General features: G+C 39.7%; 1 protein-coding gene across 1 annotated transcript in view; it reads left to right on the top strand.

Annotated features, from left to right (window-relative positions):
• The window catches only part of SCAF11 (SR-related CTD-associated factor 11), a 28,031-nt gene extending 6,761 nt beyond the window's left edge, over window positions 1–21,270 (top strand). Inside the window, exons 3-14 of the mRNA XM_009873138.1 lie at window positions 2,757–2,833; window positions 4,114–4,212; window positions 5,284–5,351; window positions 5,975–6,030; window positions 7,214–7,320; window positions 8,109–8,198; window positions 9,427–9,533; window positions 12,708–15,221; window positions 17,597–17,940; window positions 20,153–20,323; window positions 20,673–20,792; window positions 21,142–21,270. Coding sequence (XP_009871440.1) covers window positions 2,757–2,833; window positions 4,114–4,212; window positions 5,284–5,351; window positions 5,975–6,030; window positions 7,214–7,320; window positions 8,109–8,198; window positions 9,427–9,533; window positions 12,708–15,221; window positions 17,597–17,940; window positions 20,153–20,323; window positions 20,673–20,792; window positions 21,142–21,270 — 3,882 coding nt within the window. The remainder of the gene's footprint in view (window positions 1–2,756; window positions 2,834–4,113; window positions 4,213–5,283; window positions 5,352–5,974; window positions 6,031–7,213; window positions 7,321–8,108; window positions 8,199–9,426; window positions 9,534–12,707; window positions 15,222–17,596; window positions 17,941–20,152; window positions 20,324–20,672; window positions 20,793–21,141) is intronic.
• The last annotated feature ends 5,969 nt before the right edge of the window (window positions 21,271–27,239 follow it).

Below are 27,239 nucleotides of genomic sequence, written 5' to 3'. Positions count from 1 at the left end.
CTTGAATGCCTACATATTTTATGAAGAGAATTCTCCAGATATCACAAGACAGGCAAAAGAATTAATCATTGCAGAGTTACCAGTTTTAACATGAAAACTATGAGTAGTTTTGTGTGGAGAGTAAAACAGTCGAAGACATTTTGAAGTGTGTTGAGCAACTATTTTGTAATTTTCCAGGAAAAGCACAGTTGGGAAGAACAGCAAAGCAAGTCACAAATACTGGCTGTGAGGTTCTGATGATTATGTTAAATAACCACATGTTCTGATTTTTAAACAACTGTATTCAAGGAAGATACTGTATGAAACTGTGATTCTTCCAAGGTTCTGATGTGTCTCACGTCCCTCCTCCCTTGTGCGCAGTAGAAGTGATAGTTGCTGCTTGGACTCATTGTATCTCAGTGGCTTTTTTTGTGTTTTGATTTTTTTTTTTTTTTATCTCCCCAAAAAAGTGCAGTGCACATTCATTTATTACTTACGATGCTACCTGAACAGAAACCTCCAAGTAGGTGAATTGCTAACTTGCTTTGGATGAAAGAAGACTCAACACCTTTGTTTCTGAACTATATTCTCCGAAAAGATGAAATGTGAGCAAAAGGACACCACTCCTTGTGATTGCTTCTTGCAAAAACGTAGCCAACTTCATTAGGCTCACTACTTTCTGTCGCAGCACAAGCTCAGTCTTGCTGCTGCGAAAAGGGACAGAGGGATTTTTTTTTTTTTTTAAACTTCTGTTTCCGTTTGAATGGCTTGTTCTTATATGTTAGGAGACAGATGAGAGCTAATGCGTGTTTAAACAAGAGTGTTTATATATATGTATGTAAGGCAACCTCTGACTGTATATATGTGCACATTTGTCCAGAACTGAGTGTATAACTGTAAATGTTTTTCTAGTACAGCAAAAATGCATGCGATTTGCACTGCAGCTAGTACTACTTAGTATTCTGTGGTACTTCATTGCAATGAATAAACATAACTTACTGTGACTTAAATTTGGCAGCATTAAATTCACACATCAATATTATGTAGAAACAGATTGTTTTCTGGAAAAACTTAATTTTTCAGCTAAAGTAAATCCTGAAATGAGACTGCAAATGACTAAGAAAATTAACTTTCTCTTACCTCTCTTTGACTGTCTGGTATATCTAAGAATCAAAGTGTTTACCTTGAAGTTTGCGGCTGATTCAGCAATGCATTGCGTGCTATCAGATACCCCACCTGAACAATACACAGCTCTGTTGCCAGGGGTGAGCTTTACTTTGACTCGGGACAAAAACACTCTTCATGATCGAGTCCTTAGGGATCTGGCTTCATTACCCAACGTGCTTTTCTCAACTAAGGCCATGACACTGCAGGAAACGATGACATCCCCCACCAGGGGGAATTCTGTAGTTAGGATAAAATACCAGAACATCAAAAGGAGAAGTAATGGATTTAACTTAGGTTCTTGGTCAACAACTTGTTCATGAAACTACACCTGGGGGGGTGTTTGGTTTTGTTTGGCATGTTTGATTTTTATTCAGTGTAACTGTGGTCTGTCTACTTCAGTTGAAATTAGAAGCTGCCTGAACGCTTGAGGTTTGGAGGCTGTGTAGGTAAAAAAAAAAAACGAGCACTCTTTGAAATCAGGAGAAAAACAGTAAACTAGTAAGTTAGAAGCTGCAATGAAAAGACAAGAATGAACTTTAGCACTGAATTTCGGGGCAGAGTTCATACGCAAGTTTCTCATAGCTGCTTGTGCAATTCTAATACCATGTCTTGCATAAATAAAAAGTATAATATCCTGATAGTTCTCTTAAGGGCATGCAATTTATGTACTAGTTCTTGTTCAGTGGATGAATTACGGCTGGAGGCTGATGTGGGTTGTTGAACTGAGCCTGTGAAAGCCAATAGAATGAAGGGAAGTGAGGAGGAAATGATGACAAAAAACCAAACTAACTAAATGAAGAACACTCACCACTCCCTGCCCCACAAACGTGTACCTGGAATTAAAATGAATGAATGGTTCTTTAGCAGCAAAAGTTAGCATGTAATACAGATTTCTCTGAAAGTTAGTTGACTACGTGATGTAGCTGAGAGAAGCTTCAGCTGAAACTTCCTTCTTCCATGGTTAATGACATTTTATTGTTCTCTCTGTGTATGTGTGCACATTGTCTGATGTAGTAAGACCTCAGCAAGAGGACATTTAGGTAATTGGCCAAAGCAAAATAAATCTATATTTCCGTTCTCTTGCAAAGTGATTTGTAAAACTTTAGTTATCTTACACATGGAAATCTGTTCCCTCTGCTGACTTTAAAAAAAAAAAAAAAAAGACATGTAGTGTATGCAAGATATGGGGAAAGGTGTTACCCGATTTGCTGTTAGTCTTCCCCATTTTATGGTTTGGGGGACATACAACTTGAAAATAGTAAGAAATAGAACATTAGAGCAATACGAAATTAAAAAGACAATTGTATATTGGTATGAGTTACGTAATGGATTGAAAAGAAGATTAAAAAAAAGAAAGATAGCTAACCTCATGTAAAATACTTTTCCTCTTTTGATCACAACTTCTGAGTTACATTCTTGTTTCCTTTAGATTTTCCCCTAAGGAAAAATCTATTTACATGAAATAAAATACTGAGTGCATGAGTAAAGTGTACAAATTCATTCTTATTGTGAACCGGTTGTGATTTTATAAGGTACTAATAGTGCGTGAGATTCTACAAAACTGAGACTTCTAATTTATTCCAAATTTTGTAATAAGAAAAATTTTTCAGACACAGGCATCGTGTCCTATTGATCGCAGACCATTTCAAGCAGTATGCAGGCTTGATGCGTTAGGAGAGCAGATAAAGGTAAGTCTCAGGCTTACTTTCTCACATAACTTCTATTGTAGTAACACCCAAGTTATGCTGCAGCCTTTTTATTCATATGTCTGTATTAAATAAGCTTTCCTGATGAAATGATTATTGCTTTAATGGTTCTATTACATATTTGAAGTTAGAAATTATTCTCAATTACTTCTTTCAAAACAAGTGTTTATGGTAATAATACTCACAAAGCTGATGTTGCCACTTTATAATATCTTTGAGTGTTCCTGACATATCCATTAGAAGTAGAGTAATTGGTCTCAAAGTGTTTAACTAAGTTTTGTAAACAAGTGCTGTATCAATTAGCATGTCATCTTACCTTTGTTTTTAGCCAAGGTGAATCTTGTGCATTCACAGCTTCTAATTCACAAATAAAAACACGTGAAGGCGGGAAGGATCAATTAATGCCAAGCCTTGTTCAACATCGCTCTCTGATTTCTTTCAGTTTTCAGTTCTGTTGAATAATACTGCTGCGGAGAGTAGTTTATCGAGTAGGAAAATATAACTACGATTCTGAAATTCTTGAAAATGTATAGAAAGAAATGCTAACACAGTGGTCAATATTAGCAGTGGTGTTATCGGGACATTGGCAGCTTTCCCCTTGTGATATTTGTAATTAGAATGCTGCTAGCTTAAGGAGTTGCGTGTAAAACCAAGATTCTAGGGTGAATAAATACAAAATACCTAACTCAAACAATTGCAATGTAGCTGCTGATCTAGCTTCATAGTATGTAATAAAACCCTTATTGCTTGCTTAGAATTTTGAAAATGTGGAGAGAAAAAAAACAATGTTATGTAAACTCCATAAGTTCTTTTACTCTATAGGAAACTCGAGCCTTTAATTAGGAGGAAACGTTTGAAAAGGAGGGGTAGTTGAGCATTTTCTCAGGCTGAACATTGTGCTTTCAAATCAACTGACTTAGTTTAAAAAATTTAGCTTCCAGATTCTCAATGGAGATTTGCATAGCTTTGAGATACCTGCCATGAAAGTCTGAATGTTCAGGAATTTTTAGTCTTGTGGAATTAGTATGCATCTCTCAGATATCCAGTATACATATTGAAGTGGGGTTTTTTCCTATTTCATGAAAAAGCAAATTAAAAAAAACCCCAAATCTGCAAACTGTGAGATTAAAGAAGTGATGATTTGAAATGTTTCAAGTCCTTCTCTTTGAGTTTATTTTCTCTGTAGATCCTAAGGGTCTTTGAATGAATTTAAGCCTGTGTATTGAGATTCTGGGTTGCATTGACTTTATTTTTCAATATTGGTTCAGGTTAAAAAACAACTAAGGAGGAAGGAAGAGGAGGAAAACTGCGCCTGCAATAAGGGAAAACGTAGCTATGCAAAGATGAGAAGTTTTGTGAGGTTGGTCATCCGCATAATTACAACCTTTCTAATTGGAATATTCAAAATATATAAAATTTACCATTTTAAAATGTACACTCCGGATTTTTTTTTTTTAGTTAAGTTTATTTTTAAGTAAACTCTTTTTTCTGTCAGTGGCAGCTTAGCTTTACCTTTTTCACTGAAGTAATTCCCACTTGAATGCTTACAGTAGCAAGCCAGAAGTAAGGAGCAGCATATTTCTTGCACTGAGCTCTGTGAAAATTACATTTTTCAAGCAATTTTGACAAATTTCTTATTAGTTTGAATTAAGATTTTATGGCTGATTTGCATTTTTAGATAACTGAAGATTAATATTAAAACAGACATTCCCTTTTTTTCCCTCATAAACATTGGCGGTGTTCCTCTTTTATAATAAAACGTAGTTGCAGTCAAGAACTGATCTTTTTCTAGGGAGTTTGAGAGAAAACTGTGGAAATAGTATTCCTGTTTTGAGAAGCTCTATCTTGTCACATTTGCTGCATTGTGTAAGGGGATCCTTCCCATTTCACAGACAAATTTCACTAAATGCTGATAATGTAAAGTCAGTGTTTAATGGAATGTATGATACATACAGAGTTCTTGAGAGGGAATTGGAAGCAGGCTTCACTACAGAAAGGATAAAGTAAATTACCTTTTGGGGGCTTTTATTAGAAAATAAAGAAGGTTGATCGTTGCACCTCACTGTTCTGAATCACTGTAGACTTTAATATTCTTAAAAGTATTTGCACAAACAGGTTGTAACATCTCTTACATGTTGCTGTGAAATCGAGCAAAATTAAGCTTTCAGATTTAATACAGGATATTAACTTTCGTGTAAATGAATTTTCTTTTTTTTTCAGTCTAAGCTTTTTGAAGTACTGTGGCTTTTATTATAACCAACAAGGCATACCTGATGGAAGTTCAGGTTTTAGTAGCAGTCGCAATGTGCTCTAAGTACACACACAAAATAAAAATTCCTTAAAGTAGGAGCTGATTTTGTTTGGATGTATATACTGTTAGCTTAATTATTCCCAGAAATAACTTTAGTAATATCTTTTGTTAATCTTACAGAGGAACTGTATGTCCAGACAGAGGGCCATTAACAGCAAAATTAGGCAAAGTTGTGAAGAAAAAATACAGTAAGTTGGTATTTGTCCTCCATTTGCTAGAAATGCTATTTTTTATTAAGGAACTCTAGAATTTCTTATCTTGATAAGCCAATTTATTTATTTTTTTAATCACTTACATTTGCACATGAAAACCAAATGCCAAGGAGTAGACGTGTGGAACCGAAGAAAATTGTAGGATGTGAAACTACAGTCCTTCTTTTACTGGAAAGACTGCCTCTTCAATTTCAGTCACAAACGAAGTGGATTTGGTTTCAGCCTAAAGTCATTTTCTGCATCAGACAGTTGGTGCACAGCTGATGACTAGCTTTTATTCACAGGAAGTTTTCTGGTGAGATTGCAGACACAAGAAGCACTCAGCTGTATTTTGAGGCTGCCTTTTGGAGACTTTTTAATAGATATTATTGTGTAAGTGTGTTCATAACTTCTGAAACTAGGCCCGTATCCGAAGAGGTGAAAACTGATTGGTATGTAAAAAGCTGTTGTGAAGGTGCATACATTTTAATTTTACTCAGTTTGTATGTAAATACACTTGATTTTTTCATTAACCTCTCATTGTGTTAATTCTTTTGACAAATAGTTAAAAACTAGTATGCTAAAGTTAATGTCAAAGTTTTGTTTCTTATTCCACACAGGTAATATTTTGTATGATAAACGAAACAAGAAAGCTTTGTCTGTGAAGATAAACAAGGTTGGTTCTGATAATGAAATGTGTAAGCATTTTTTTTTTCATGAGAGCATATTTAAAGCTGCCTTTCTACTTGTTTTTAAGGTTAACTTCTATTTGTTAATTTTACCAGTCCGAACTTTATTTTGTCTCTTTTTTTTTTTTTTCTTGAAGCAAAAGATTGGAATGTAGTGCTGGGTTATATGAGCTTCTCTCTCACATTAAATTTAGCTTTGGGGTGGTAAATATTTTCATGTAGATTTAGCTATTACATTATAAGATACTGTGACTACTCAGTTTTCATCTCTCTTCACCAAAAGAAGATGGTATCAGCTACAAGCTGTTAGCCAATTACCATTATATGAAGGATATGAAGGTTTTCATTGTTTCCTTGAAAATACATGGGTGCAATCAACCAAGCAATGTGTTATATAAGCAAGCTGTGGACATTATAGTTTGCATCAAGTTGTTGGTTGTTGTTTTTTTAATGGGAGAATACTGCCAAGAATGTTTGTATTTCCAGACTTATAATATGTAGAATTTACGAGGAGCTATAAAGGCTCCCTCCTTTGAAAAATTTTTCATGTCTCTGGGACAGAAGATTGTGATCAGTGTTTTCTTACTCGTAGTTGTACCAGTATCTGCATGAAATAGTTACAGACCATGAAATTCATTCTAAAGTGTAAATGCCATCGTTCTCTATCATTCTGTCTTACCTGAAATTCAAAAGTTTGGAGGAAGAGCTGTCTTCAAGTCAACAAGTCCCTGTTCGTGTGGTAACTGCGCACGTCCTACATCATGTGACCGTGCGTTGGGTCTTGGTACCCTGAAACCAAATCTTCAGGGAAGGGCTCAGAGGGTCTGAAGGTGGTAGCACTGTGCTTACCGTGGTTCATTGGGCAGTAGAAATGAGAACTGTGAAATAGTGAAAATCAGACTCATTTATTCATCATGTCTATATGGAGCGTTGAAGGTTTTGCCCTGGAAAGCCTAGGTAAAATAAAAAGTTTATCTGCCGAGAGAAGGTATTGAAAAATTTAGAGACTGAACAGAGAAACTGTGCTTGCTGTAACTGCGAATTTCAGCATATAGTGAGGGAGCTACTATGGTGCCTGCTTTTTGTGAGCTAAAGTCTTGCTGACATGATTTCATTTCATTGCATCTTCATGTATTAAATGTTAATTATGGTGATTTTTTTCCTTCATAGGCCAGAAGACAGAGCTGCTGGAATGAGTGCTTCACAACTAATTTTTTAAGTACGCTTCTGGCTGGTGGTAGCAATGAAGAATCCTTTTTTAGCTGTAGAAATGACTGGTTAGTATATACCAGCTTAAAATAAACTGATGGGTTACTGTGTTGTAGATGCTGTAGTTCCTTCTGCTTCTCTTAGTATATCCCACCTCGAAGTATTTTGAAGAGTTGCTAGGTTTATGTGTGTCAATGAAGAGCAGTTAAAGGAAAAACACAAATATGTTAATAAGAGTATTGTTAAGGGCACACCCCAATTTGTCATGGGTTTAGCATTAAAATACTTTGTGTTTGTATTTAATCTCTTTGATTTAAAACGAGTTAATAGGATTTATTTTTAGCTTGTATTTAAACTCCTTGCTGAATTGAGCCTCGGATAGGAAAAGGTTAGTCCTGTTATTCCAATAGCAGTTAGCAAACCAGTTAACAGTAAATAATAGAATAACAATAATAATAAAATTGGATATAATAGAAAACATTATTTGGATAATACGGCCTAATAAAAAAAAATTGTGTCTGTATGTGTCTGTATGTTTACAGTCTGTAAAAGAAAAAAACTTTCTGCCACGCACATAACAATATTAATTTGTCAGGGATGCAAAATGGTCCATCTTTCAGACACATCTCCTGATTTTGATTTTGCCTGCCTCATTTGTTTAGGACTTCTGTGACATTTACTACGACCGCTGTTCTCCTCTAAACTATAACTGTGCATAGTTGCAACATGAGTGTTGAAAGTTCCAATGCAGTCAAATTTTAAGAAAAATTGTTGGTAGAGGCAATTATTGAAATAGAGAAATGTCACAGTAGAAAGTCACGTTTTTGTAACTTTTTGTATGAAATTTGTATTTCAGTACAGAAATCACAGACGTCAATGCAGCGATCAGACAGAAGAGACAAGAACTGGAATTGTCCTGTTCATCTGGGATAGCTAGAGCTGAAAGGTGTGTGTTTCAGATTCATAGTGCAGGGGGTCTTTGTGTAACACCTCGAATCGAGTCGCTCTTTAGAGAGAGTATTGTTTGACCATAAAACTTTGCATGCTACTTGTTATTTTTTTGTATATTTTCTGCATGCTATTTTCATGTCAACAGATTCTTTTCTATGTATCTTAATACTTTTTTGTTGCCTATGACAAATACAGTAACTACACTGACTTGTTCATCTTATGTCATTTTTTCATAGAAATGCAAGTTTAAAAATATTTTCTATTTGGAAATCAATGTTTAACATGCTTTTAAAATTATTTCTGTCACTAGAAATCAGACTACATTTGCTTCAACATCAATCTGATTCTGATTACCCACCTACAGACCTCTGTACCCCTATTTGGGCTGGTTCCAACACTTCTTTCTGTAATTGTTTATACATAAATACATCTATAAAGAGTGGAGAGGGTTTCTGTCAAATGAAACAGAGAACATAATTTAATTTTTTTCATCAGAGAGGAGATACATATTTAAAAATACCCTAAGGCTGTTTTCATTAATATAAAGCAGAAGCATATAAAATAACTGATTTTAAAATAACACAGTAAGAAATTGGTTCTATGATCTTAATTTCACTACATATTTCTACTCTCTTTTTCATAAACAAAGGCTAAAGAGCAAGTAAAGAGATATTTAATTATAATTATAAAGTTGCACCTAGGATTTAAATAAAATTTTTTTAACATAGAAAGCTTCATAAATTAAAAACTGTAGATTTGTAACTCTTATCTTTGCACAAGATTTCTTGAGGGAATCTAAATAGGTATATATGTGTGTTAAAAAAAAAAAAGGCATGTACTATCTTGTGTAGGCTATTTCTTATTTTTCTGCAGACTGCTCTGCTGAAGTACTAAATCAGTGTCCGAATTTTATTTCCGGTGGTATAGCCTACTGATTTGGATTAGACTGTTCCAGTTCTATGTTTGACTTTGAAGAAAGCCAGATATATATTGCTTTAACATTAACATACCTTGTTCAAACTGTTTTACTGGATTAGGCAATAATACAAGACTGAAATGAAATATGAAAAGGAAGGATTTGTTTGCTGGCAGCTCTGCCTTTGTCTCCAACTATAATGAGGTTGGAAGTGTCATGGTTGCCTAATATTTTGGGTTTGTGTGTTCTTTCCAAAACTTGCTACAGGCAGCTAAAACAACTGATGTTAATGCTTTTCCTTTTCCAGAATTCCTTTAATGTCTCATGGAGCTGAAGCTGAGACCTTTCTTCTCACTTCTACTGCAGTGGCAGGGACAATTCTTCCAACAAATATCAGGCCTTTGGAAAACTTTGGTAAACTTTTTTTTTGTAAGTTTTTTTTATAGCTCATGTGGAGTATTATTAAAATGTGATTCTTGGGAATCAAAGTGGAATACATAGTTACAGTTAACAGAAGAAAAACCACCCTGTTTTGATGCAGTTTGGTACTATTTATAAACCAGCTGGTTTGTTTCCAAAATTAGAATGTAAAAGATGAACCATCCACCTCAAAACTGGAATAAGTGTTCTTCATTTGAAGATTAAAATAATAAGTAACTTAATTTCATTTCTAAATTCAACATTTTCTTCCATGTTACAACTTCTTTTCCTGTAGTTCAAGGATAGATCTCATTTTGATAAGTTATGAATGGCTTCACATACTTCAGTGGCACGTTGTGCAACATGAGGAACAAACTCTTTCCTGATGGCAGAGGAGCAGTTGGGAAGCAGCGCAGTGGACGGATCTCTTTCCATACTCCTGCAGGCTCTACAGGGCAAAAACCTTGCTCTGGGATCTGGCAGGAACAAGACATGGAAGGAGTTACCTTCCTCCAGTTACTTTAGCAGCCTGGCTCTCTGTACTCAGCAAGAGTGTAGCTTCTTTTCCAACAGGTTGCGTGAGTTCAAAGAAGTGAAAACAAAGGAGTGCTGGGTTTTTTTTACGGCTAGCATTAATACCTTCACTTGACTAGTAGATAAAGAGGTAGGAGAGACTTGGATCTCTGGGCTTACAAAATTTGTGAGGAGATGAATTGCTGGAAAGTTAAGTCTTAGAAGGATCATGGAAAAGATGCTTTATTCATTCATATTCTTCATTCTTGTTAAAGGTACTTATTTCACCTCTGCATTCCACAGTGAAAAATGAATAGGTTACTTTCTCAGGAAGATCAGCAAACTGTATTTTGTGATTCTTGCTGAAATGTGCCCAAAAGATGGTAGCGTAAACACTTTTTTTCTTTTTACACTCCCCTTATTGCTTGGTAACACCTAAAGGATATAGTTTCGCATCAGAGTGGTAGTTGACAGTTGCTTCCAAAGGTTGCAGGGAGGCATACAAATAGCAGTACTGTCTGAATCTTCCCTGTAGCTGGTGCAGGTTGTCTGGGATTTTATTTTAGATTCTCTTACTGTTAAATAGTCTTTTTACTAATTTGACCTGAAAATGCTTTGGTGAATCTAAAAATACCAGTATGATTTAGGCTGGCATTACACAGTCCTTTTGCACGATTAAAATATTTTAAAATAAAGATTCAGTGAGCTGAACTACCTTGTGTTGGGTTCAAGTCCAAAGCTTGTGAGGTGAGTCTGTTAAAATTTTACAAGTTGTAAAGAATGCTAAAAAGGGATTTGTGTGTTTCGCAAGTAGACTGAAAGTGCTACAGAAGTAACTTGCCTTTTAATCTGGTCAGGATTCTCACGTTCCACTTGTATTCTGATTTTTTTTTAATTTTTGCAGGCTGATTTCATCCCCCTTGGAGAAAATCATTACAGATATTAAAAATTTGTAATGACATTTAATATCTCAATTGTTTTCCTGTCTGTTGTAATAGATTTGAAGATGTAGGTAGTGAGACAGCTACATGTGGCTGAGATAACTGCTGGTTAACGGGTGGTATAACAAAATTATTGGGGAAACTGTTACAATAGGTACCTCAAATAGTGCCAGTTACCTAAAACTTCGTTGGAAATTGTTTACCACACGTGTTGTTTTAAATATATGGTACCTTCTATACGATTGATACTGTTGGTTTTCATCATCTTAAATGGTAATTTGATCATTGGACATCCGAAACCCAAAACTACGTTTTCTTCTTGTTCAGGTAAATTATTGTGTGCTTTCATGGGAGCTCAGAAGAGGTGGTTATAGTCCTGTGCTCTGTTCTAGCCCTTTAAAGGCTAACGAGGTGCTTGCAGAGTTACTTCTCTGAGGTTGTCAGATTATATGTTTACACTTTAATAGACAGTGATATGTCTTTCATTCTGCTACCAAAGCCTTAACTGGTATAAAGAGACTTTTTGCTGTTACTTACTTGTCTTATTCCTATTTTATATAATCTGTTTGAGAATACATTGAACAGATGTTTTAGCACAGTAAAAGTGTGGTAAGTAATAACATTATATGGGGAGTTAGAATCAAGTTTTTAATTGTGATGTGATAAATTCTTTGCAAAATCCATAGCAATTAATCTTTCCTTGCTTGTTTCCACTATCTGTGTATGAAACTGAAGCTGAAAAAAGAATTTGAATACCACATTATTGACACTTTCTGAAATCTACACAAAGTATGAAACAAATGAATGGGCATCTCAAGAAATTAACTTTGTTCTGAAGTTAGTGTTACAGTCGAGTATATTTACTTAATTGTCATTAATCTTTAATTCCTGAGCTATCCCTCATGACCTTTCATAGGTATCCAGAGTACTGTCTGTTCCCTTTGCAGTGAATATAACCCTCGACTTCCTTACAAAGACTTTTATCAGATTGTGGGTAACATGAACGAAATCCATGCAGTATCAGCACAGCGACTCCTGTGCTGCTGTGTGTGACTCGTGGTCGTTCTTATAGCTTCAGTTTTATCGATGCTTCCTAGGCTGCCCAAAGACTTGCACTTACTCCATTTGGTAGGTGCTGCAGGCACCCTGGGTCTGTCTTAAAACTGGTGAAGGAGTTTACAGTAAAATCTGATTCGTAGATCCGATTTTGTAGAAAGGTGTGCTGCCATTTCTGCTGCTGATCCGCTGCTTCCCATGTGATCACCCACTGATGGCCGTTTCAAAATGTCACTTTCTGCAATATTGAGGCTTCACTGCCAACAGGCCTGCATTAGAGAATGACAGGAGCTGCTGTATGCTAAGGGTCTTGTGTGGTTTGTTACTCTGTGAACAGTTTAAATGCTGCCCTTAAACAGCAACATCAGTAGTGGTTTAATTGCGAATGCCCTTCCTGTCCATGGAGCCATGCTGGCACTGCCTCTAAAAATGTGCGTTTAGATGTCCAACGTCACTTTGTTAGCTTGGTTCTGTTCTTTAAGGAAAAAAAAGAGAAGTTGCATTTAAAAAAAAAAGAAAATGCTATGGCAGCATTTCATACTAAATCTTAAATTACATTATTTGAGGACATCTCTGTTAAACCAGAGAAGGTCATCTTATGTTCTTAACTCTGGATAAATGGTTATTATTAAACTTCAATGTGCTCTGCTTTTGTTAGGATCTTTAGGCAAAGGATATGCTGTTGCATGTACCCAGGAAGGAGAAGAGAAAAAGCAAGCTTCTGGTTCGTCTGGTGCTAGAGGAACTAGAAGAAAAACAGTTAACACTACTCCTAGAAGAAGATCTGCACGAAACAGCAAAAATGAGACTCTGGGTCAGTCTCGGAGCTCATCTCGGTCAAGCAGTTCAGTGTGCAGTGCCCCCGACGGCAATAACCCATCTCTGAATACATCTTCAGATGCAGAGAAAGCTCCTCCAAAACGAAAGTCTAAAAGAACAGTTAAACAGCAAACGCCTGTGGTTAAAAAGAAACTGCGAAGTTCTGCACGTTCTGAAAAATCGCCCAGTGATTCCGTGGAAGAGGATGACGCTGCGGAGGCTGAAACAGTTCTCACATTAGATAAAGACCAGCAGTCAGACGATGAAAGCAATAACACAAGTCTTCTGCAGAAAAACAATGTGGATACCGAATCTGCTAATGGATTGGAAAGCTGTAGTGAACATGCAGAAATTGAGGAAAACGCAGGAGACGCTGACAAAGATGAAGATACTTTGGGCAATGTAGATGTAAGTTTTTCTGTCGAAGAACCTCCAGGACTATGTTCAGGGGATGAAAGTCAGGAATCTGAAGTAAAAGGAGTTACTGAAAAAATTGTGGATGTTGAGAATCAGGACATCTGTGAAAATGCTCTTGACCAAGTGGAAACAGTAGCTAGTCCCAGAGGTGACGTATGTGACCATGCATCTTTTGAAAAAGAAGATCAGACATTGTGTGATCCTCAAAATGAAGTGGTGGAGAATGTGGAAACTTTAACAAAAATAGATCAACCCATAGCTAGCCCAGAAAATAAGTTGTTGGAATGTCCAGAATCTTTGGGAAAAGATGAGCCATTAGAGAGCCCCGGAAGTGAATTGCCTGAGCATCCAGAAGCCATTGAAATAGATGATTCCAAGGCTGAAGAAAAAACAATGGTAGACTGTGCAAGTATGAACATTCAAAACTTGGAAACTGTTCAAGAGGAGACAGATACATTAATACCCAGTATTTCTGTGGACAGTACATCAGAAGAATCCCTGAAAGAGAATGCCGTGTCAGAAGGTGAAGAGCGTAGAACTTTAGAGTCACCCCAGGTAAATGCTGAACATAAACATTTTGGTGAAGATGACAATGAAATGATACCAATGGATTGTGACTCGTTTTGCAGTGACCAGAATGAACCTCAGATTGAGCAGTTACCAACAGCTGAAAGTACAGAGCAAGGAGAAGCGAACTCTTTACAGCATGGTGTGGGAAACTGTACATCAGTTTCAGGAATTTCTGATGAAAAAGGTGAAACTGTTCCTCAGGAAAGAGAGTGCCAGGCAGAACTTAAAAAAGATAAAAAGGCTCGAACTAGAAAGTCTAGATTTCACTCCCCATCAACAACTTGGTCTCCTTCTGGGAGAGAGAGCAGGAGATCTCAGTCTCCATCCCCTAAAAGGGAGATGACCAGAGACAGGAGCTCACGATCACCCAAGAAGGAAACTGTCAGGGAGGGGAGGAGATCCTTATCTCAGTCTCCTAAAAGAGACACAGTCAAAGATGAAAAAAATACACCGTCTCGATCTCCCAAAAGGGAAACAGTCAGGGAAAGCAGGAGATCGTCTTCTCGGTCAAGAACTAAAGATTCGTCTCCGAGGCAAAAATCTAGATCTCGAAGCAGTGATAGAGATAGTCAAAGAAGAGATCGTGACAGAGGAAGAAGAAGTAGGAGATGGTCTAGGTCACGGTCACGGTCTAGGTCAAGATCACGATCTAGGACAAGAAATAAAAGTTCTTCATTCTCTAGAAATGACAGGGACAGTCATTCACCTCGATGGAAAGAGAGATGGGCACACGACAGCTGGAGGAGTCCCAGAGGAAATGATCGATACAGAAGAAGTGATCAAGAAAAACAGAATGAAGGTCTTAAAAAAGAGAAGGACAGTACAGAAAAGAACAATGATGATCAGTGTTCTTCAGACAAGCGGAGGAATGATTGTCCGGACTGGGTGATGGAAAGGATAAACTCTGTTCCAGAAGCCCGGAACAGAGAGAGAGAGAAACCACACTGGGAAGACGGCAGGCACGATAATTCAGGACAGTCTTGGAATAAGAACTTTGGTTCAGGCTGGATTCCAAATCGAGGGAGAGGCCAGCGTGGCCGAGGTGGGCGTGGAAGAGGTGGTTTCATGTACGGAGACCAGAATGAAAATCACTGGCAGAACAGAAAACCTCACTCAGGGAACTCAAACGGTTCTGGGAATGAAACCCCGAGGTTCCCAGAACAACAGCCATACAAGCGTAAGAGCGAACAGGATTATTCTTTCGATACGCCTGCTGACAGATCTGGGTGGACATCTGCATCCAGCTGGGCTGTCAGAAAGACTTTACCTGCTGATGTGCAGAATTATTATTCGAGAAGAGGCCGCAACTCATCGAGCCCACAGTCTGGATGGGGAACGAGGCAAGAAGAGGAGACACCCGAACAAGGTATTTGTTCTTTTGAAACACAAAAACTTAGTCACAGCTGCGGTAGCCAAGTAAAATCCTCATCACATTGACCTATCTTGAGTTGATCAGTTCTTCAAAACAATTTGAAGTGACTGTGTAGTCTTTTTGCAATATGGAGGTTTGCAGGTGTGCAGTCTGGGGATTTTTTGTCTTTCAATAGATTTTTGGTTTTGCTTAAAGTTAGACATAATGTAAAGAGTGTGCATCCAAAGAGTGCTGCTTGGATTTGGGTGAGCTGAAAGCATATCCTTTTCATGGTTACTTTTAGCATCTGCACACCTTTTATAAAGGGTAATTTTTTTCAAGGAGATTTGCATTTACCTGGGCAGACCCACACAGTAGATTCTAGAGATGATAAATCATTATGTTTATGTTTATTTGGTGTCTAAGTAAGCTTTTCCTTTTTATATACATTTAAAAAAATCTAGGGAGATTTATAAATGCAAAAACATTGCTTTTCTTGTATGTCAGCAGTAAAATTCCTCCAAATCCTCAGTAAAAATCTAATATTTTTGAGTATTTCATATCTGAAAGGTAACCATCCTGACAGAAATAAGCTTTTTGGTAGAAAGTGAGTTAACTGTGGATGAGATTGATTCTGAATAGGTAAGAAGTCATCCACAGATTATTTACTCCTCAGAAGACAGATGTGAATTGTGTTTAAAGACTGTAAAAAACATTTTTTAAGGCTCCTGTTGTCTCCTTGTTTTGTCTTTTATTTTCATCTGTTTTCATCCTATGTGCCAGCAGTTCTCTCCCTCTTTTCAGAGACAACTGCATCCATGGCTTCTTAGTTTTTAGGCAACTTTGTCAACCTTCAGTCTCTGCAGGCAAAATTTGTTGAATCTTTAATTGAAAATACTGTGTGATTTGCAGACTATTTCATATAGTTCGGGCACAATCACACTGTTATATTCACTTCTGGAACGCTAATTCAGCTGAGAATAATACAGCCATAACTTAAAAACCGATGAAACGGGCTGGCTCGGCATCGTGACATCGTCCTGGGCAACCTGCTTTTGCTGACCCTGCCTGAGCAGAGGTGGAGGGTTGGACTTAGATGGTCTCGATGATCAGTTCCTTCCAACCTCAGTGATTCTATTATCGTGTGATCTTGTTTAAAAAGTACTTGGGTTGAAGCATAAGGGTTTAAATCCCAATCCCGCTGAATTAGGTGGCTGACAGGGTTCCTCAATGTAGGGATGTGAAGGGAAGGTCATCTGAATTATAACCCATCAACCGTTTCTCAGAACTAATTTCTTGACTTTTAGAAGGTTTACTGTTTGTATCTAGACTTTTAACTTTTTGCCTTCTGTTGAAGACAGAGGGGTTTTTTAAAGACATGCCACACCAAGAGGTTATTTTTACTTCTAGGCTTTACCTGTTGTACCACTACAGGGGTTTTGAACAGCTCTTTCCAAATATTAACATCTTTGAAATCATTTGAGGATGGTTTATTATTCAGTGAAAAAAAAAAAAACAAACAAAAAAAACAACCCGGCAGAGTATTTCTGTATTTCTGTAGTTACCAGAAATGGCTACAGTGAGCGTGCAAGAATGGGGCAAAGGGGAGCAGAGCGCTGCAGGTGTGATGATGTGTGACCCAACTTCTGCAACTGCAGAAGCTGAATAAGCCCTGATGTCTTCCTGCTCTTTCATTCCTCATGAACTAATATATTACCTGTGCTGTGGGAACAAGTCAACAAAATACAAATTCCAGATCACAGAATGTCAGGGGTTGGAAGGGACCTCAAAAGACCATCTAGTCCAGCCTCCCTGCCAGAGCAGGATCACCTACAGTAGGTCACACAGGAACGTGTCCAGACGAGCTTTGAATGTCTCCAGAGAAGGAGACTCCACAACCTCCATGGGCAGCCTGTGCCAGTGCTTTGTCACCCTCACAGGGAAAAAGTCTTTTCTAGTATTTTTGTGGAACCACAAAAGGCTTCCACAGTAACCTCAGAGCTTTTTAAGCTCAGAAGCTATCATTTGGCTCTGTGATGTGTCTTATGGTGAGTGTGATCGTAGGATGGTTTGGGTCAAAGGGATCTTAAAGATCATCTGGTTCTAACCCCACTGCCATGGGCTGGGACACCTCCCACCAGACCGGATTGCTCAAAGCCCCATCCAGCCTGGCCTTCAACACTTGTAGAGAGGGGGTATCCACAGCTTCTCTGGGCAGCACTTTCCAGTCCCTCACCATAAGGTAACGGTCTATCTTTAAAATACTCAGATGATAGAAATATTTTTGACGCCCCACACTTCATGTAGGCTTTAGACACTCGACTCTACTTTTTTGCTTTATGAAGTACGGGTTTTCTGCTTCATACGCTGTCTGGTTTTTCTTTTGATAGATCTGAACCTCAAAGACCAAGGCAACCAGCAAAGTGATGGCGCTCAGTTACCGCTCAATATGATGCAGCAACAAATGAATGTAATGCCACAAGTGAACGCACAGCACCAACCCATGAATATCTTTCCGTACCCAGTGGGCGTCCCCCCTCCCATGATGAACATGCAACGAAATCCTTTTGGCATCCACCCTCCAGTGCCCATGCACCTCCCTACCGGAGTGCCTCTCATACAGGTAGCTGCTCCCACAAATTTGTCTCAGGGATTACCTCCGCCTCCACCTCCACCCCCACCATCTCAACAAGTCAACTACATTGCTTCACAGCAGGATGGAAAACAGCTGCAGGTACGCTTCACCAGAAGCCACGGCAAGAGCGGCGCTGAAGTAACGGCGCTTAAGGGTTTCTTATCTTGAACACTGCAGTCTTGATGGAATTTATACTGGTAGTTTCTTTCTCTCTTGCCTGTCTTCTCCCACCTCACACCAAATTTGAAATGGGGGTATCCGTGAGGATATGGATTGTTTGGGGGCCGTAGCTTTTTTAAATAATAATACACAACGCCATAACTGGGGTTTTGTGGTAACAAAGTGTTCCAACTGATAATGGAACACTGAAAAATTTCATCAGTGTTGTCCATTACCACCTTCTTCAAGTGCCCCGTTTCCAAAACTAAGTTTCCCCCTTTGAAATCCGATTTCTAAACTTTAAGAAATGCTTGAATCCCCTTCCAGTGGCTTGTGGGAAGTGACCTCAACATCTTTGTTGCAGTTCTCATCCCCGCGGTGCAGAAGCAGAGGAAAATCACTAGGACTACATGGCACCCATTTGTTCTATGCTTCCATTCTCCAGCCATCACTGTCTCAGCAACTTGGACATGCACATGCATTTTCTATTCTGTTTAATCATTTGATCCTTTTTATTAATAATTTCCAGGCTTTCTTTCGTATGTTTTACTTCCCCCGTCTCACCTGATACTCCTGGTTTCCCATGCCATGTTTGAGACCAAACTCTCACTTCATTTCTCCAGTTTCAAAAAGACTCTGCCATGCTTGGGGCAGGTCAAACCATCTTTTTGCACCTTTCAAGATACGTTAAAACAACCGTTGTGTGTGTGAGCTTTTCCTGTAGCCAACTGTTTATATTAAGAGCTTTTATATCGGGGAAAGGAATACAAACAGCTTCCAGGAGAATGCCGGGAGGAGATGTAGCACCGCATCTGTGACGTGTAAGAGGGCTCTTCAGGGATTGACCAAGGTTTTTGGTTTTCTTCTGTTGCAGGCTGCCTGCTTTAACCTAAAATGCTTTCCACTGCATTCCAGTTTAAAAAAGTGATGTTCTACAACAATGATGTCTAACCTGTTTTCATGCATCATCTCTCAGGATTTGAAGCGAAGTGATAAATGGCTTAACGGCCTTTTCACTTTCAGCTGCTGTTACCCAGCTATATTCGTTAGCTTAGGACAAAAAGCATAAATTATTGTGGGAAATAACCAAGTGGGGTCACAGGCCACATGAAATACTTTAGTAGTCTACAAGGTAAAGCAGTTGGAACTAAAATGTTGGTAGATTGCTTATTTGATTAATGCCTACTGTCTGTAATGAAAATATTTTTGCAATTGGAAATGCAGTAGACTCCAAACTAAAAATGTAAGAAGGAAGAACGTAGGCTACAAATTTCTGTGCAATACAGTGTCTAGCTCAGCAATATGTTTTTATAAAGGTGGTGCTTTGCTCCAAAATCCAGTTGCTTTTGTGGAACCATCTCCAGGAACCTGCTCTTGGTAGCTGCTGCTGCTTTTTCTTTGAGCGAGTCCATGGTGGTGGCACAACAGCAATGCCTGAGTAGTGCAGGCCTCCACCTCTCCATCCTCTTCTGTGTCCTTTCCAAGGAACTCATATTCCCCTGTGGAAAAAGTAACAGTGATTTACTGGCAGAAAAGTGTTGTGAAGATGCGTTCTTGGCTTTTGCTAAAAATGACCTCTGTGTGAAGTCTGAGAGTTGTTTAATTTCTAGGTTCTGCAGTGTTAACAGTGCCTCTGTCTTTTGGTGATAGAATTGTAGAATGTGTTGGTTTGGAAGGGACCTTTAAAGGTCACCTAGTCCAACCCCCTGCAGTGAGCAGGGACATCCTTAACTAGATCAGAGCCCCATCAAGCCTGACCATGAACGCCTCCAGGGATGGAGCCTCCACCACGTCTCTGGGCAACCTGTGCCAGTGTCTTACCATCTTCATAGTAAAGAACTTCTTCCTAACATCTGATTTAAATCTACCCCTCTCCAGTTTGAAACAACTGCCCCTTGTCCCGTCATGCCCTTGTAAGCAGTTCCTCATGTTTTTTCGTAGGCCTCCTTCAGGTACTGGGAGGCCGCTATAAGGTCTCCCCAGAGCCTCCTCTTCCCCAGGCTTTTGTTTCTCTCCTTTGAGTAGGTCTGATACACTGTGTGTACCAAAGCGTGTAGCGCTGGTGCTCTTTCTGTCGCTGCCGGGACTTTCAGAAAGGCACGTTGTCGTACTGAAGGATCGTGTATTAACTATCAATGACTTTTTAAAACAGGGTGTTCCAAATGCTGCTCATGTCAGTAATAACATGAGTGCTCCAGCCGTGCCTACTCCAGCAGCAGCCCTGGGAAATCTAGGAACAGTTCAGGGACCAACTTTGGGTAACGCGACGTCGTCAAGTCACACCAAAAGCTCTAACACAGCTGTAAAATTGGGCGAAAACAAAGCGAGTGTAACCGTGGAAGCCAGCGCAGATAGCTCAAAGAAGGACCAGGCAAGTTCAAAGTTCAGAGCATATTTTTATATATACCATTTTACATATTCATATATAAAATGTGCTACATATATGAGTTTTGATATGCTAAAATATGACTTGAATTGCCACGGGACAACATTCTGTTCTTTGTAAAACCCAGGCATCTCTCGTGAGAGCTGAAATGTGAGAGAGGGGAGCGTGGTTTTCTAGTCCTCTGTAGTTTGTTTGTTGGGTTTTTTCTCTAAAGTTTTAATTTGATGGATGACATGATACACGCACAGGCAGCAACAAATAACACAAGAGTTTATTTTCTCATCAGAAATTGTTGATTCAAGAAAAAGCCGCACAAGAGGTCAAACTGGCTATTAAACCTTTCTACCAAAATAAAGACATCACTAAGGAAGAATACAAAGAAATTGTGCGGAAAGCTGTGGATAAAGTAAGTAGGTCTCGTAATCCAAAATGCTTACGTCGTAACTGGGGCAGGGTTTAAGGTGGATTTGTTAATCCTGTGGGCACAGCTGGTAGTTGCTGGGAGGGGGAACAAGAAAAGAAAAAAAAATACCTTGGTCTATGAGTTTTTTTCAGCTTCTCAGAACATAATGCACTTACTGTGTGGAAGAGTAGAATGGGGATTCAGGAGTATTTGGGAAGCAACTGGGAAGTATTAGGAATTTCCAAGGTTGTTCTGCCTGAGATGGAGAAATGGGGTGCTGGCAAGATAACAGTGGTAGATCAACAGAAATGTTGCAAACTCTTTTTATTTTTTTTTTCTTTAAAACTTGCAGGTTTGTCATAGCAAGAGTGGAGAAGTTAATTCTGCAAAAGTGGCAAATCTAGTGAAAGCGTATGTAGACAAATACAAGCATTCACGGAAGAAAAATCCCGAAGAGGCAGTCTCCTGTGAGAGAAAATAGAACATATTTTCAGTTTTTAATTTTATTTTCTCTGCAAAGTGCAATTTCAACATGAACCGTTAACTGAAAATTGTACATGACAGTTATTTGAATCTGGTTTTGATAAACTTATTTTTCAATGTAGTATATAATGTTTTGTTCTAAAGAAATATAGATCTACAAGGCAACTCCTTTATTCCTTTTTTAAAACAGAGGTCTAAAAAAATGACAAAAATAAAGGTGTAAAGAAGAATCGTTAGGAATGTATGATTGTGTGGATAGGTAGATGTACAGCATTTTGACTTGAATGACAGAGTGCATTAAATTAGAAACCTCTGAGTACATTGGGTTTTGGAACAGGTATGTACAGTACATATAATCGGTCAGATTAAATTTTTTCTTTTGATTTCTCCCTGATTTATAGCAAAGATAAAATATTGTATTGCTTTGACAAATATTTCTAGTGTTAACTGGACAGGCTGAATGCAGGGGTCACAACATGTATATATTAAAAAAATAAAAGCACATGGAGTTGTCTGAACAGAAGAGCTGTTTAGATTTTTAAGAAGTAAAAATCCTAAACAGTACAACACAGTGCCCAAACCCATGGGTGCCGCCCCTCTGTTGTAACACCAAATAAAAATTATGCTGCTTGGGTTTTTTTCCTGTTTGTGACGTTTTTCAATTTGTTTCAAGATAAGTGGGATGAACTTGAAGACTTTTTTTATGTGCTGAAAGCCCTCAGTCACCACCAGCCTCGGCTCACATCTAACCCTGCCCTTAGCCAGGGGGCAGTTCAGAAACGTCAACCAGTTTCTTCCAGTAAAATCAAGAGTGTTACTGGGCTCCTGGTTGATCAGAGAGTGCCAGTTGTGCCCATCTGAGCTGCTTAAGGCTTTTCTTCGTGAAGTAGGGATGGTAGCGTGGAGCACCAGCCTGGTGGCTTTTCTGCTTCCCCCAGCGTGGTTGCGGAGAGAGGCGAGCGGAGGAGAGAGCAGGGGCCACAGGTGTGTGAAAAGCAGGCGTGGGGTCACTCACGGAAGGAAAAGCCTCTCTTACCGAGGTAGTGGCAGGGAGGGGTGTGGAAAGGCCGAGATCCCTGCGTGCTCCTTGCAGAAAGAACAGCTCAGGAGCTCCTTCTGGGTTTGAGCCGGGAAGGAGCCTTCCTCCCAGAGACAAATCCTTGTTCCCCTGCCCCCAGGCAGGGCTGGTGCTGTTTCAGCACTTCCTCGCTCCAGTCCTGCCCCGCGGTGTGGCCTCAGCCTCTGGCTTTTGCGCCAGCCCAAGGTCTCCCACCTCAAAATAATAATAATGTAAAACAGCTGACAGACTGTCAGTTGAGTTTATTTCTGAGAAGTTATTTCTTTGTAGCCCGTAGTTCCCAAATTAACTCTTCTTGGCAAAAACCCCACAGTCTTACCCTGGCATGTAACGTTTTGTGTGAAGCCTGAGGACGAAACAAGGGATGTCCAGCCCTGTACACACACACACACGTGGTTAGAGAGAGAGAGATGTGTAAAATATACCAGGTTTGTCACAACAGTTGATCACTTGGTTTTAACTATGATTTTCTGCAGACTTAATGAAGTATTTGACAGTCTATATTTATTTTTATGTGCCTAAATAAAAATACTATGTAAATTAGAAACAGAGATAGTACATTTTCTACAGTCAAAGACAGGTTTTAGATTTTTCAAAGAAGTACTCAGTTTTACACTGTGGTAGCAATTTGTATGATCTCTTGAACTGTTTTAAGCTAAAATCAGTTAGCACTTTTTGAAAAACGTTGTAGCAAATTGCTATGTCTATCCTGGTTTATCACGCCGTGCGTACTTATTTTTATTACATTTTCCTTCTCTGAATTTTTTTGATTTTAATGACTTTTTATACCTTTATACAGTTGAGCCTTGCTATAAAGCTCCTTTCAGGAGCCAGCTAAGTGTTTCTTGGGTTTGTTTTTCCCTTTTAGAGGAGAAGAAATTGGGTGGGAAGGAACTATGGAGGATTTAAACTGGAAGAGGGGAAGGGTTATTCCTTTCTTGTTTTGCAGCTCCTGGCTGGAAGATAAGCTCTCACTTGCTGCCACATTGTTGGGGCAGTGTGATTATAGTGATGCTCCACTGTATTTCCAAATGTAATGAAGAATACTGGATAGAGAGAGTAGCATGTGATCAGTAACGTTATTTTTTATGATTAAATACTTCAGGACTTATCAGAAAAATATGTGCTTCGTTACAATTTCTATGTTGAATTTTTTTTAAAAAAAAATATGCATTGCCTTAATACATAGATGATTCCTATTTTTTCCAAAAAAGTAGTAAGGTCTCGTTCGGTGCGACTGCCCGAGGAGGTGTGTGCTTTAACCTCATAGTCATGTTTTTGTTAAAATAGTATGAAAGCTGTATTTCTATTTATTGAAACTCTTTGTACTGAAAGTCCCAACCCACAAGCCGGGGGAGGGGGAGGCTGAGCCCCCATGATGCCTGTGGGGTATCACCATCCAGTCGGTCCACGTTGCCTCAAGTTAAAAAAAAATAAAAATAAAATAAAAGCCCAGAGCTGTGTCCCTTTTGGGAACTTAGGGAAACCAAACGGGTTGTTCCTTGCACTCGTTCCCCTGTCTCACTGTGCGTGCTGCTTCAATGTCTCATCCTAAAGATGTATCTTAGGAGCACGGTGGCTGTCCAAGGTCCACAAGATGGTGTTTGTACCATAAGGCTGGAGTGCTGTCTACTGAAAAAAACAAACAAAAAAATACTCTAAAAACTAGTTTTGTGTAGTGTTTAACAGTTTCTAATAAATTTCACTAAAGTGGCAGTAGTCTGTGTTTGCTCTTGACTATGTGGTTCGGGCTCAAGTGGTTTAACTCAGAACACGCTAATTACTGTTCTTTCCGTGGATATGCATATTTCATGTTATTCCATGTTGTCTGGGCTCCCCCTCCAAGATTTAAGTCTTGGAGGATTTTTTGTTAGTCTGTCCTCCCTCTGTCTGCAGGTGCAAGATGAAGTAAAACAAAGGCATGTGGCAAAATGTTTTGCTGCAGTGCCCAAACAGGGGCAGGACTCAAACCAGCTCAGCCCTGTCCTCCGACACTCCACAAGTACTGATCAACGGGGAGGGGGCTTTACTGAAATTCTGCCGGGAATTGAGCAGGCACTGGCCTTCCTTGGGAGCTGTATTCCAAACATCCCTGCACTTTCTGGGACTAACCCCGGTGTACTTCCATGATCTACCTCTCTGTAGGTAACACAGGCACGTTTTTCTTATAGCTGAGTGAGAGCCTGCTGCCCTGCGGGGTGGCTGCCTGACTGCTCCATGAAATTTGGAGCAGCTTTGTTATTTGGGTTGATTTGCCCCATGGTGGGAAAGGAGAGTCTCACCTAGCTACTGCTCGGTTCTGCATCTACCAAAGGTGCCTTTCTTATACAGTCGTGGAGGTCTTCGGAAAGAGCACGCTGCTTTGAGGAGCAAGGGTAGAAATTGAGGTCAAGACTCAATGGGTGAGATGAGGATGTTCACTGGGGAGAGGGGGCTCTGAGGTGTCTGTTCCTTGAGACCAAGTCCTCAGGAGGAGAATATCAGTGCTCAGGGCTGGGTCCTGCAGCTGTGCTCAGCCCGTGAGGCTGCGCTGGTGAGACTAAGCTGGGAAGGGGTTTGGCCATCATGGTGGATGTGACCTTCCCTTAAGCAGAGGGAGATGCAGTTAAGAGCACTGTGTCAGAGGCTGAGGGAAGACATTAGTTCCAAGAAAAGACAGCCTTGAAGAGGCAAGTAGTTTAAGCCAACTCACTGCAGTTAATTACAAATTTATTGCTGAACTTGTACACCAGTCTTATTTCCACGTGCCTGCTTGGGCCCAGGGTCCTTTTCAAGCATCCTAACAGCAAAAATCACCACTTCATCTAATGCTGCAAAGAGCTCGTAGGTGCATCAGGTTGACTTCAGCTCTGTCCACCACTCCCCCCTCGGCCCTCACCTGCAGTTTGTTGCACACAGATGGTGCAAAAGTTGATTTCTGTACATGCAGAGATCTTGAGCTGGGTCCTGCAAACACACGCTGTGAACCTTAAACAGATGAGGCGCTTAATGCAATTAAAAATCAAGTGACTTGTATGTCAGGAGAACCATCTGCCTGGTGTCCTCAAAGGGTGATTCCTGCATGAAGCGACCTGGTGGAAGGAAGGACAGAAACGTTGCTGAGCCTGAGCAGGCCCCGAACGTGCAATGAGAGGCACGTGGGGACAAATGGCAGGGGCAGAAGCAGGTCCTCAGTCAGGAGTTGTAATTTTTGCTGAGCAAGTGCTGCTGCAGTCTGCTTCATGCAGCTAAAACCTTTCTGGATCCTGTCTCTGCAAGTAGCGCCCTGAAATCGTTACCGAGTTTTGCTGGAGAGATCACTGTGCTGGCGTCTCCCGCCAGCAAAAGGGTTTGAGGTTTCCCCAGAAGCCGCATCTTGAACATACGCCCTCTGCATCACAGCGATGAAACTACTCTGGCAAAGATTTTAATTATTATTAAGTATTGCAATATTCACAGCAATCAATAGTTTATAAAAGAAGTAGAGCCAAGAGTAAGTAGATTACTGAAATTGGCTATTAAAGAGTACTTACTAAATGCAGCAGCTTTCAGAATAAGAAATGAAGCATCTACACAGATTTTTTTTAAAGAAAAAACAATAATACAACTTCAAAAAAATATCACAATTAAATACTTGTGTAAAGGGAGATGAACCTGTGAGACTGCAAAGGCTGGGATATGGAACTTGACTCAAACTTGACTCTTACTTTTCCAATACTGCTCAGTCACAGCTCCCAGAGACTCACACATCAATCATAAGCTTTTAACCTGCTCTTCATTTTCACAGACTGTTTGTGCAATAAATACCAGGGATTACAGCAATGCAGTAGATGCTTATTATCCACAGTAAACAAACAAAGCCAGAGTGGAATCTAGCACAGCGAAAAATTACCACAGGAGGCAAACCCAAGGAATTTTGGCAGCAGGTTGTCATATAATTAGACCTAAAGTGTTGCAGAAATTAAATCTAAAAACCACAGATTTTTCTTTTTTTTTTAATGAGAAGCATCAATTAAAAATAGCCCAGGATTGCTGGATGCTTCACTGCAATAGATGATGGGACAGAAGAAAATAACAACTCTGGGAAGTCAGAGTTCACCTACAAATTCCAGAGCCTTTTACAAAACTTGAGGGGCGCAAGGACCAGGTACCTTACACGTGGCAAGTAGAGGCTCTGCTAACATGAGACAGAAACTTTTCTTTTTTTTTTTTTTTCCCCCACGAGTTACAGAGGGACACCTGATGTGCAGGTATTTGCAGTGCGGATGCTCATCAGGAGCCCTGACAGCCAAAGCACGGCCCCTGCCTCGCTCTGCCCAAAGGCACAAGGCGAGAGAGCAGAGCAGCAGGAGGAGCAGGGACCCCCAGCGCTGCTGGTGTGATCCCCCAGGACACGCGGGCACCCAAAAATCATCAGAGAGCATCTAAAAAGGCTGGCACACACTCGGCTTGCTCTGCTCTCGGTATTTACCCCTGTGTGGTATTTGGTAGATAAACGACTGCTTCAGAGTGATAAACTCTATGACATTCCCCCTGAAAATACAGTGACGAGATCTGCCTCTGCTTGGATTATTTTTGACTAATGCCAATACACTACAGAGTTGCAGGTGACCTCAGTATCCCCAAAACACCAGGGCTTTAAATAACCAACTCCAGGTGTAGGAGATCTCCCTCTCGCTGACACAGCAGCTCTGCAACCACATCATGGCCTGGTGTCAAGCCCTAAGCTCCAGCCTGGTGTCCCAGGGCTGTTCTTTTGGGGAGAGACTCAACTACTATTTATATTTAAAGAGTTCTAATTATCATACAGTGACACTTGGTATTGGGAGAGAAACACGAAACACACACGCAACCACACAACACAGGCACCTCCTCTTACACGGGGTGGGGCAGGCGGATTAAATTTTTGC

Source organism: Apaloderma vittatum, unplaced genomic scaffold, assembly GCF_000703405.1.
Source record: "Apaloderma vittatum isolate BGI_N311 unplaced genomic scaffold, ASM70340v1 scaffold4500, whole genome shotgun sequence".
Lineage (NCBI taxonomy): Eukaryota > Metazoa > Chordata > Aves > Trogoniformes > Trogonidae > Apaloderma > Apaloderma vittatum.
This window is presented reverse-complemented; position numbering and strand designations above follow the sequence as displayed.